Here is a 13,124-nt window from a genome sequence, read left to right as displayed (position 1 = left end):
AGGTCTCTGATTAAATCCAAACCAGAATAACCTGTTGCGGGACTTCAAGCTCCCGCAGTTGCAGGTTGGCATCCCCGCCACCTTCGCAGGGATCCCAGCCTGGTAGTTGCGCGCCCAGCTCTTGACAGGAGAGCGGTCACGTGGCAGCCGCAAAGCGGCACTTTGCGACCTCGATGACAGGCAAAATGTGCGACAGCCCCGGCGCTGGCCAACCAGGGGCGGAGGCGGCGGCCAGGGAGGAAGCGGGGGAGGCGGAGGCGGCCGTGGCGTTTGCCCGCCTGCTTGTTCGCTCGGTTACCCCGCCCACGCCGGTCTCGCCGCGGCTAAAGGGAGCCGGGTGGTGCGCTGTCGCTACCTGCCCTCATCCTGGCCGGACCCGCTTCCAGACCAATCTCCCTGTCGGGGCGACTGCGGCGAGGGCTCCGCAGGGCACAGGCGGGCGGCCGGGGCGCCTGAAGGTTACTAAGTGCATGAGCGCCTAGCGCCTCCCGCGCTGCCCCGCCCGCCGGCCCGCCGGCCCTCCCGCCGGCTCGTCCGCCGGCTCGTCCGCCAGCCCCTCGGCGCCCGGCGGCGGCGGCGGCGGCGGCGGCGACGGCCGCAGGAGGCGTCGTCTCGTTCCCAGGTGCGCGCTTCGCTCCCGGAGCCGCGGAACTCGGCGGCCGCCATGGCGTCCAACATGGACCGGGAGATGATCCTGGCGGATTTTCAGGTGAAGTATCGGGCCCTTTTCCCTTCCTGCCTCAAACCTCGTGGATTCTTGGTTCTAGAAAGGTGGCCTCTTCCCACCGTTTGAGCGCTGCAGTGGTGTGTGGTTTAGGCTTTTTATACGGTACGTGGTTTGGGGTGTGTGTGTGTGTCTTGTGAACTGTGGGGGAGCACATAATTCATAGGGTATGTTGGGTGTGTGTAGAATGTGTTTAGTACGGGTTGAGTGGGATTTTTAGGGTGAGGGAGTTTTGTGAATGTTGGGTTACTATGTGTGTGGAGTGTAGAGTGTTTCCTGTATTATGTGAGTAATGTGTAGAATTTGGGGGTAAGCGTTGGGCCATTAAGTATGGGGTATTTGGGGTTGTTCCATGAAGAGAGTGTGATGTATGGAATGTGGGTGTGGAGAGTATGGTGGTGTGGTGTATCGTATTAAGGGAAGAGTAAAAAAGCAGAATGAGGAGGAGGAGGTGCTGAGGGTAGCGGGGCATCGTAGTCCTTTTCAGGGAAGAGTAAACATTTGAGACTTTGAATGCTTTATTGGAATCTTCGGAGAATAAGAAGATAAGAGTCAGAAAGACTGTATATTCCAAAGTATCTCTGCAGTGAATTCTCAAGCTTAATAAATTACCAATTTTTATTTGCGGATTCCCCTTCCCTGACTTGAATTGCTTGCTTGCTGTCCTTTCCCCAGGAATAATTTAAAAGATAACTAAAGGTTATTTCCTTACTGAACCCTGCTGTAGTGACACTGGCACATAAGTATTCTTAGGAAGGTGCTTTGAAAGTAGAGCTGTATGCATCATAAAGGACTTGAAGTAAGAATATCCTGAACGCTACCTTTGCCTTTTGATGTTTGGTTAAGAAAATATTTTTGTTAGATTGTAAAAACTATTTTGGCGTTAACTTAGAAAGTATTGTCAAGTATAGGCAGATTTTTACCTTTTTAACGCTGTCATCATTGCACATGGTTTAACACTAGCATAGTAGGCCGTATTTTTCCTTACTGAAACATTCTTGGGCTTCTCTCTCTCTCTGTGTTCTTTTAAGTTACTTATTTTCATAACAATGTTTTGATGGCTGTTCCCAGAGTTTTCTTTTTTGTTTACCCAGTGGTATCTGCTATATTAGGAATATGCATATATCTGCATTTTGATTATATTTTAACATCTAAATTCAGAAAGGAGGGTTTTTTTTTTTTTTTTAAAGATGACTGGTAAGGGGATCTTAACCCTTGACTTGGTGTTAGCACCACGCTCTCCCAAGTGAGCTAACCAGCCATCCCTATATAGGGATCCGAACCTGTGGCCTTGGTGTTATCAGCACCACACTCTCCCGAGTGAGCCATGGGCCGGGCCGAAAGGAGGGTTCTTAAAATAAAAGTTGACCAGAAGATTTTGGCATTTTGTAGGTTTAGGATTGGTGTGAGGTTTTTTGCCTGCCTAAATCTTTCATCATCATCTTTTTTTGTTTTTTCTTTTTCTTTCTCCAGTTCAGTCTTTTATTTAATGTGGAATACATTGTGTGAACAAGAACTTCATATTTCTAGGTATACTTTTATCCTGTAATAAGATCGTTGTGTTGTGATGGGAAAGGCTTTGGACAGCATCAAAAAGTATAATTTACTTCATTAAAATCTTTAGGATAATTATAAATTTATTTTGATTTCACCAATTTTTTTTTTTTTTTTACCTCTAATAACTTGTAGCTGCTTTCTTTATTATTTGTGACAATTATTATGCTCACTGTTAATCTTATATTGGCTGAAGGGCAGGAAATTTACAATTCTTATACTCAGTAAGATTTTCTGACAAGTATTAAAGATTTTGTTTTGGAAATCAAAATGATTATTTTGACCACATTAGTGAATTCTAGTAAGTTTTTCTCTTCAGAACAATGGGCATGCTGGGCACAATTGTTTACAAATAGAAAGAAGCTAATGGCATCTGTGGTAAACAATTGTTTGCCATACTCTGGTTTCTCTTCAGATCGTATAAATCTTTCACCTTTTAACAATTGTTTGCCAAATGGTGACAGTTAATTTTATATTGTTAAATAGGTAAGAGAACATTACTGATAGAATAAAAAATTATTTGAAAAACTGTACACATATTAGCCTTTTGTGTATTTAGGAACCTGTAGTCTTCTTACAAATGATGATACCAGATCAGTTTGCTACCTTGTTCTTAGTTTACAGTTGATTATTCTTCTTGTATATTATGTAAATTTTTTGGTGGGGTTAAGTTTTAAAAATAAGCAGTTATTGAGTTATAAGAAAACCAGGTAATTTATTTGAAAGGTTGCAACTCAAGACTTGGCATGTTTCTCCTTCCAAACATGAATGTAGTAAAATTATATTCTGTTTATCTCATGATTATGAAAATCAATATTAGTTTGAGAGCTTAGTGCAGTCTTTGTAGGAAGGACATAATTTTAAAATTTGATTAGATTTAAAAATAAATGTGTCAGATTTTGGTCATTGCTGGATGATAAGTTCTAATAAATACAATGTTTAAATACAGAAAAGCTTTTGAGAAGGATTTTGGTATTTTTGAATATTTCAATTCAGCAGAGAAAGGACTTATATTGAAATCATTGGAGGAGTGGTGATGAGTAATAGATGGAAGCGTATAGCTCAGACTTAATGGGATGTATTTGGGACATTGTAGATGGGTGAACTTATTACAAACCAAATATATTCTCAATTATCCTCTAAAAGATCCCCTTTCCCTCCAAAACCCCTCCCAACTAAAAAAATTTTTAATGGTGGTAAAATACATATAACATGAAATTTGCCATATTAACCATTTTTAAGTATACAGTTCAGTGGCATTAAGTACATTCATATTGCTCTGCAGCTATCACCACTATCCATCTCCAGAATATATCTTGCAAAACTGTGACTCTGTACCCATCAAACAATAACTCCCATTCCTTCTTCTTCCCAGCCCCTCTCAACCACCATTTTACTTTATGTCTGTATGAATTTGACTATTCTAGGTTCCTCATATAAGTGGAATCATACAATATTTGTCCTTTTGTGACTGGCTGGCTTCACTTAGCATAATGTCCCCAAGGTTCATTCATGTTGTATCATATGTCAGGATTTTATCACTTTTTAAGGCTAAATAATGGTCCACTATATGTATATACCACATTTTGTTTATCCATGTATCTTCAATGGGCATTTGGGTCGTTTCCATCTTTTGGCTATTATGAATAACGCTGCTATGAACATCGCTGTACAAATATCTGTTCAAGTTTCTGCTTTCAGTTCTTTTGGGTATATACCCAGAGTTAAAATTTCTGAATCATATGGTAATTCTATTTTAATTTTTTGAGGAACGGCCATACTGTTTTCCATATTGGCTGCACCACCTAAATTTTGCATGGAGAGAATGCCACCATCCTGTTTAATCAATTATTTTTATACTCAGCTCTGAATAAATGAATTTAGAATTTGGAATATGCTACCAAAATCAGCTTTAAGTGGACATAGTGTTAGCATACTATGTTACTGGTAAAGGAATGAATAGAGTAGTACACCTATAGTTCTGGCTGGCTAGAGCCAGGAGCGGGTGTAAATTCCTGGGTTTAAAAAAACAAGCAGGCATTGATGAATCATGATGTTCCCTTCCACTCCACGTAATGTTTTTGTGACAGAGAAATGCATTCAGGTGAAAGTTCCAAATCTTGTTCTTTTCATAGTTATAGAATTTCAACTTCTTTTTTTTAAAAAGATGACCCGTAAGGGGATCTTAACTCTTGGTTTTGGTGTTGTCAGCACCAAGCTCTCCCAAGTGAGCTAACTGGCCATCCCTATATAGGGATCTGAACCTGTGGCCTTGGTGTTATCAGCACCACATTCTCCCAAGTGAGCCACAGGCCGGCCCTCTTTTTTTTTTTTTTTAGGTTGAGGTATGGAACAAAACTTATTTGATCAAACTTTTTTCTTTTCTTTTATTAATATTATTTTTTTTTACATTTTATGGTGTTGCAGAGCAGTTAGGAGGGAGGAGGAGAGGGGAAAGGGGAAGGAAATGTGATGGAAGGAGGGGCAGGATTGAGACCTGTGGCACCCCCGACATTCCCACAGGGGAGACTGGGCTGTGGGGGGCTTCCAGCGGTGGCTTGGTCATTGCTGGGCTGGGTGCAGATGTCAGGCGATTGTGACAAAAGCCCTCACCTCACATCTCCCCAGCTCTGGAACCTGGGGCCCTTCTTGTTGTGGCTTGGTGGTTGTCCCTGGGCTGGTTGCTTGTGTTGGGGGGGGCATGACTGAGGCCTGAGGCTCCCCCACCGCCCCAGCTTGGGAGAGCCCGGGGCACTTCCTGTGGTGGCTTGGTGGCTGTCACTGGGCTGTTTTCTTGTGTTTGGGGGGGCGAGGGGGGGCGTGACCAAACAAACTTCTGAGACCCTATTCTGTTTGCTTACAGATGTGAAAATAGTTATCCAAACAATTGCAGTTGCTATCAAATAATTTCAGTAATATTATTTACTTGTTTCTTTGGGTCTAGATGAACCAGAAAATGAACCTCCCACCCTAACCTTTTGCTTAATGTCATGCTAATTTCTTTTTCCTCTAAGATAAGATTTTATAACATAATTTTCTTTGGGAACAAAAAGAGGATATAGCTGTTTAGATTAGTCTCAAATGTTGTTCTTATATTTTTTCTATTCATTTCTCTGTTGCTGATAATGTGAATGAAAGATTTGTATTATCTTTCAATTCTATTTTTCCACGAACTTTTTGAAATACCTTTGTATAGAGACAGAGCATAGCTCTACTTAAGTGAAGGAGAAAAAAAATAACAATTATCAGTAGTAGTAATATTTTGTTTCAGACTTTCCCAGAAACGAAAATTTATTTGCCTTGCTAAAAAAGTATTTTTTCTGAACCTTTAGTGGTCATAGATTAAGTCCCTTTATTTCTTCTCTAATTTGGCATTGATTTTGATGTTACTTTCAATTGTGTTTCTTGTTCCACATAATTATGCCTTTGTTTTTCACTCCTGGTCTTTACAGCTAGTAATGCTTTTGCTGCCTAAATTGCTTTATAAATTTCCTTATGTTGGACTATCACAATGAGACGTTTAAGCTTTTATTTGCATATGAGCTCTTCTTTGAAGCATGGACTTTTCCATGGCACTACTGGTAAGTCATTTGTTGTTATGTAGTTTCTGCTCCTTTGTAACATTTTCTCCTTCTAAATGAAATTGTGAGTCCCTCCTCTTTCTATTTTAGTTTGGCATAAGGAGATATCTTCTCCAAAAAAAGATGCCAGACCGTGTGAGCAGAAATGGTATGGATACAAACAGAGTGTGTGTATCCTTTGTGATGTTGTGGATTAGGGACCAAACTCAGTATCTATGGAACATTATATTTCATTCCTGGGAAGTTACTTTGGGCAGGAGATTGAGTACTGTGGTTGCTAATAGTCTTATTATCTGTCCTTTCTTTTTTCATCTCTCCTCTTTATTATTTTATTTTTTAGCGGCTGGCCAGATCTGAACCTGTGACCTTGGTGTTATAAGACCAGGCTGTAACCAACTGAGCTAACCAGCCAGCCCTATCCTCTTTATTTATTAGAGGGACAGATCGTGTTTTATTATTGGGATTATAGGTCATTGGGAAAATAAGGTTTTGGCATGAAGAATAAAGTTTAATAGTAATTAAGGATATGAACTTTGGGTTCAGACCATTTGGATTTAAATCACAGTTCTGCCACTCACTTGTGATCTCTGACCAATTACTTCACACCTCTGTGCCTCAGTTTCCCCATATGGAAAGTGAGTTAAATGTGATTAGAACAAGTATTTGACATAGAAAGTGTTCAGTAAATTTTAGCTGTTATTTTCGTTTTTGATAGTTTTAGGGTACATACTTATTCTCTGTAGGAAACTTAAGAGATCATCTGTTTGAAGATTGTCTCATTTTTCCTTTTGTGGAAATTGAGATCAGAAAAAAGGAAATGACTTGTCCGAGGTCATGGGTTGGTTTGAAACAGATTTTGTCCAGGTACACATAAGAGTGTTCATTTTCTAGCAAATTTGTCGGGTAGCTTGGAGTTCTTCAGGAATACAAGAGTTGCCGTTCAGAAATTTCTGCAAATGAGGAAATTTACATATAAAATAAATGAACAGTGCCTGGCATGTAGTAGACATATAGGAGGAAGGAAGGAAGGAAGAGAAAGCTGGCATTTTATCTGGTTGTTCCTAGTTTACTGCTTAGTGCCATACTTCTAAGCTCACAGGTGATCACATGCCATGGAATGAACACAGAGTCTCTAGATTTGCTGAACGTGGTTGGGTTGATGCCAATTATTTGCCTGACTGGTTTAATGGATCCTGTAGATCAGGCATCAGCAAACTATATTGCAGGCTGGCTGTAGGTTTTGTAAGTAAAGATTTATTAGAACACATCCATATGCATTCATTTACCTATTGTCTGTTTTAGTTTTTTTTTTTTTCCTCGCTCCAGTCACAGAAGTGAGTAGTTGAGACAGAGACTTTATGGTCTACAAGCTTAAAAAATATTTACTATCTAGGTCTTTAATGTAAAGTTATTCCTACTCCCCCCTTACCCCCCAACTGCCATGAAATTAGTACTTTTCTTTCTGGGTTTTTAGTATCTTCAAGGTGCTAAAACATTTTAATGTCTCCCAGGTGGCAGTATATGGTTATACCTTCCTAGGGTACAGTTGTTAGAGCGTTGTGCTTAGGTAGAGTGGCTGGAACTGTAGTGTTTTGTTTTGTTATGGGTTTTTCTGGGTTTTTTTGACATCCCCTCACAATGAAGATTAATTTGGCCTAAAATGTTGATAATATTGAAAAACCCCGATCTAAAACAATGGTTCTCAAACTTTAGCTTGCCTCAGAATAATGTGGAGGGCTTGTTAAAGCACAGATTGCTGGAATGCCACTTCAGAGTTTCTGATTCAGTGGATCCGGGGTGGGGTCTGCAAATTTGGGTTTTTACCAGGTGCCCAGTTTATGCTGATGCTGTTGATCCAAGGACTATACTTGAGAGCCACTGATATAGATGACTTTTCAAGTTCCATCTATTCCTGTGATTCTTTTATTTTGTGATCTTAAGTACTATTCTATTTCTGTGACTTAGGAAAATGGAGTATTTCAGTATATACTTGATGCTTAGGCTGTTTTGTGGCTCCATGTCTTTGGACCCTTACTTTTTAAGTCCCTTTGGAAAATTTCTGATCATCTTTCAAAACCCGTCACCTGCCTTTTGCTTATAACATTCATACCCTGTGCCCAGTTAGGGTTAGTAATTTCTTTTTATGTATCTTGTACATGTTTCTCTTCTTTTGGGTCTTATGTTGGATTGTCAGTGATCATTTTATGTATTTCTTTCCCCTACTTTCAGTTCATTGGGGGGAACAAAGATCTTTGTATCTTAACCATCTCTTCCTGTAATGTCTTGTAAGGTGCTCAGTGAATATTTATTGAATGAGTATTATTGGTATAGTCTGTTAAGGTACAAATAGAGTAGAATTGTAAATTTTTATTTATTTTTAAACATCTACCATTTGTTGACATGATTTTGAATAGTAAAATCTGTCATTAAGAAAATGGAAATTTAACTATTTTATTAAATTGAAGCTTATAACTTGAAAGTGACCCATTTATAGCTAAGTAAAAAGCACCTCCCCTCTGGTTTTAGCTTTTGTGGAGGGGCTCAGTAAGGTAATATGGAAAAATATAGGGCTTGAAGCCAAGAACTCTGTAAAATTTGAATGCTGTTACTGAATTGCTGTGTTGGTCACTCTTCCTGATTATAGTTTCACTCTCAAACTGTTTTTTTAAGGCGGAAATTTTAATTTCAAACCAGAATTGTTCACCGTGCTAAGTCACTAGTCATTGACTTTAAGGTGAGTTTGACTGAGATAAATTTCAAAAAGCAGTTTGATAAAATTAATGGAGAATAATTGCAACTACCTCTATACTTATTTGTGATTATAGAGGAATAATTGAGATAGGAAGGACGAGTTGTCATGTTGTGGTAAATGAAGGAAGAAGAGTTTTCAGATTATGTGCACCTGTAGAGTCTCCTTTTTTTTTCTTTGCAATTTACCCTGGTTCCCTGGATTCTTTAATGATTGAGCTATAATAGTAGAGCGTTAGTGAGAGGAAAGCTTTTTTTCTGGTACCTTTCTTGTTCCCCACCTTCTTTTCCCCCAAGGGAAGTAGTTGAACTTGTTTTTTTAAAGTCAATTTTAGGTCCTTTGGCATCTAGTTAAAAAGTGAGGTGGAGACACAATTGAACATTCTTATTTTAAATTTAATAGGGGAGGAATAATATTAATTTCTAGCTTTTGATAACTTTGGATAAACCAGATACTATGCCAGGCTCTTGACATATAACCTTTACAGTGATCCTGTACTGAGATTTAGTGATACAGTTCTCCATAGTTTCTATCTTGTGAGCAGAGGGCACTGACTGCCTTTGTTTCTGACTGTCTTTTAAAGGATGTTTGTATGGTGAACAGCCTTGGAAGATAGAGGTAATGTCTCCTTCTGGAGCAAAGGGCAGGCAGGCATGCATACTTTCCATTGTAAAAGACTTGGGTTCTCTAGGTTCTGAGTTCCTCTTCTGTAATGCAGACCACTGCACATGCAGGTGTTTCTTGGCCTACTTTGCGTAGCCCTGTGGGAAATGGGACTGGAGAACCAGCACAAGAAAATACTGATATTCTGACTACTGATGTTGCTGTGAATTCTAAAGTTCATTGTCTCTGACCTAGGAGTCTGTCTTCTGCCAGCACCTGTAGAACTGGCAAGCTAAGTTGTTTGCTTGCAGGTAGGAGAAATTTTAGATCCTTCATAGTTCTTAACAGTTTTGGCAACAAGGATGGGATGTTAACAGACATGTGACTTTTTGGAAGAAGAAAGATGAGGGCCTCATAGGCTGGTTAACAATTTGAGGGAAGTTGATGGGAATTGGTAGAAACATGTTGACCAGATTTTTAGGTGGTTCTCTACTTTATTGCGTGTTAATAAGGAGGAATTGGGGAAGTGGTTATAGACTGAGTTCCAGGAAATAGGTTGGTTCAAAGATAGCTGCCTGAACATTCCTCTGGTTGTTACTAACTCTCCTTCAGGTGGGGTGGGAAGGGCTTTTTTTTAAAAATCAATCTGGAGCTCTGCCTAAGGTTCTCCCTAGTGTGACAACTTGTACTAAGATGTGTCCTGGCTGGGCAGAAGGTTCTGCCCCCTTTCAGACAGCAGTTACAGATGTGTGTCCACCTATACTGAGTGTGAAAGGAGGCAAATTTGCAACTCTTGTGGGCAGAAAGCAAAGTTGTTAGAAATTTGGTTTGCTGAGAGATGGGTGCATAATATCTTGTGGCTTAGCCCCTTCTTTGGAGGAAACTATTTTCCATATCACTGTCTGATGCAAAGCCACTGGCTCACTGGGGTCCTCAGTTCACAGAGGTTTCACACTAAAAACATGGGCCTGATTTGCTGATGATTCAGCCAAGCCGAAAGCTGATTGTGTCTCCTCAGCTTCTGGGGCTGTTCACCCTCTGTACCAGCTATGCAGACTGGTTATGGATGTGATTACTCTGTTTGTTGGGCAGAACTCAAGGCTGTTCTGAGAGCTTTGGCCATTACTCTCCTTGATGAAACTTTTTATATTTCTATTGACTCATGCCTGTTGCCAAAGGCCTACCTGTTTGATCTGCCACTTGGAAAACTATAGATGGGCAAATTAAAGACAGCTCTTTTTAAAGCTGTGGACTATGAAAACATACTATAGCTGCTGATCAAACTGTCTGGATCACTTATGTAGATGCCCACAGTAAAGGCCTGTTTTCTGACGAAGTCCACTGGAATCAAGCTTCTGATTGAGCCTGCACTGCCTGAGCCGCTATTGTTGCCTCTGTTCATCATTGTATCAGATGTGATGGTACATCAACAATCATAAACTGGATACACACACACACACACACACACACACACACACTCATAAAATAAAATAAAATAAATAAACTGGACACAAAGTAAAGGATTCTGCCACACAGGGTACCATTACATGCCAGACATTTGACTCATGCCAAAAGCTGACCTGTTTGTCACATGATGAGAGAAGTCAGTTGTATAGCGTGTGGCCCCTGCCTGCTTCTGGCAGATTAAGTACATCAGACCTTTGCTCCTCCTCTCAGAGGTATCAGTGGTTCCTCACTACTGTTGACACTCTTTCTTATTGTCATGTTGCTGTTCCAGTCCAATCAGCTGATTCTGGCCACACCATTGTAACCCTAGAAACTAATCTATGTTAGGCCTTTGGCTTTCTGGACCATATGCAGTCTGACATTGGTGCACCTTTTATTGGAAAAATCGCTCAACAGTGAGCTGATAGTCAAGGTGTTTTATGTACCTTCTATGCTCCTACCATCCACAGGCATCTGGAATGTGGATAAATGTTGAATGTTGAAACAGCCTCTTCAAAAATGGACTCAAAGATTTCTGCTTCCACAGCTTTCACTTCCTCCTGGTCCATATACCGTAGCAAGTGAGTTTGTCACTGAATGCAGCTGTCCCCAGAAAGGGAACATCTCATCTTGGTCACTTCCTGGGTAGTGATTATGTTGGTACGGGTGGGAGGTTATATGGCCTTTATATTGAAAATTCGAGATTCTACACTGACCATTTCTGGGCATGATGTTTCTTTTTTTACCCACTAGCAGCAACCCCAAGGCCAGCTTTGTTGGTGTATATCTTCTATGTGGCAACCATGCCAAAAGGTGGCTTAGGGAATTCAAACAATTCTTGTTCAGTTACCTGGATTCCCTAATTGGATTGATATGGTTCTAGATCATCAGGATAATGACGATTTAGTTGAGTAAACTGCTTGTTGAGTCCACCTCTGGTGCCCCATGTGGGCCAATGGGGGCCATAATGGGTTTCTGTAGGTTTTATAAAAATTCCCGTGACCATCTTGCATATGACATTTCCAGATATAAGGTATGTGTGTGAATAGATGATAGGAAAAAAGGTAAAGTTATAGCTACTGGAATGAGACACACTTATTTTGTGGCAGTGGATGGAGAGCAACAATCCTGATGCCTGGGGAGGGAACACTAGACCCTGGAAAATTTAGGGGAGAGAAAGACATTAATGTTCTTTGTCTTTCAGAACCACCCTTGAAGACTTCCTCATGAAGGAAACGCCCTGGTGCAGCATTTCCAAACTGTTGGCAAGCATATTAAATTTAACTGACTGCTGGGTGAGCCACCCCCCATTAGATGGCTCTGATCATGATTTGTCATTCCCCTTAACCTTACTAAGAAGTCTGTTGGAAACAGCAGGAGTTGGCTGCAGCTCCTGTACCTTCCAGGCAAAACACTTGACACCTCTTCCTGATGTCTTCCTCACTCCCATCCCACAGCCTTCACTCAGAGATGCTTTGGGGCAGATGATGGCCACGTAGCTTTTGGTCTGGACAAATAGGATAGGTTAGACTGACTGCCCTTTGCAGTTCTTTCAAAAACAAGGACTAAGCTCCGTTATTTGAACTGAACTGGGAACCCTATATTGGGACACAGGTTGACAGTTCCTCCTAGACTGATATAGGTCTCACTTGGAAGAACCCAGTCATTGTAAACAAGCCTTTCTTCCCAGGTGTACCTCTGTGCCCTGGGGACTACTTCTTTTGCATAAGCCAGGCCTTAACTTGTCTCCCACCTAAAAACATGGATGCTTGCACCTTTGAATGTTTAAGGAAACACCAGTAGATCTTGTAGCCTTTATTAGTTAAAAAATTTTTTTTCTTATTTATTTAATTTTTATTATTTTCATTTATACATAATTATGCGGTACAGAGTTGACTATCAGTATTTGTGTACAGTCTGTGATGATCAAATCAATGTTATTAGCATGTTCATCATTACAGATCATAATGACTTTTTGTGTTCTTTACCCAATGTAGTGAATTGAATGATGTACCCCCAAAACTCACTAAAGCTTGAATTGAGTCCTCCAAGTTTTATGTATTAGAAACTTAGCCCCCATTGTGACTGTTAAGAGGGAAATACTGTTATGGTAATTTAAAGGTGGGGCGTTGAAGAGGTGATTGGTTTGTTAGAACCACACTGTAGTGAATGGATTAAAAATGGTGGCCATGGGCATGGTTTGGAGGGCTTTAAAAGGGGAGCACCAAGAGTCTCTCTGCTCTCTCTGCTTCCACCGACTTGCATTGTGAGACCCCTGGGTCACTGTCGCCACCACCAGATGAACTTTGGACTTCCCAGCCTCAGGAACTGTAAGCAATAAATTTCATTTTCTTATAAATCACCCAGTTCCGTGTATTTTTTATAAGCAACAGAAACGGACTAATACACCCAATTACTCCCTATCCTGCCTCCCTGTTCTTGTAGCTTTTAGATCTAGACTGTGGAG

At 40.5% G+C, this 13,124-nt stretch overlaps 1 protein-coding gene across 1 annotated transcript in view; it reads left to right on the top strand.

The window, feature by feature from the left end:
• The first annotated feature begins 230 nt into the window (after positions 1-230).
• Positions 231-13,124, top strand: part of FAF1 (Fas associated factor 1) — a 516,326-nt gene continuing 503,432 nt past the window's right edge. Inside the window, exon 1 of the mRNA XM_063105346.1 lies at positions 231-709. Coding sequence (XP_062961416.1) covers positions 665-709 — 45 coding nt within the window. The 5' untranslated portion in view covers positions 231-664. The remainder of the gene's footprint in view (positions 710-13,124) is intronic.

Source organism: Cynocephalus volans, chromosome 8 (assembly GCF_027409185.1).
Source record: "Cynocephalus volans isolate mCynVol1 chromosome 8, mCynVol1.pri, whole genome shotgun sequence".
NCBI lineage: Eukaryota > Metazoa > Chordata > Mammalia > Dermoptera > Cynocephalidae > Cynocephalus > Cynocephalus volans.
The sequence above is the reverse complement of the archived record's forward strand: the minus strand, read 5'-3'. Positions and strand labels throughout refer to the sequence as shown.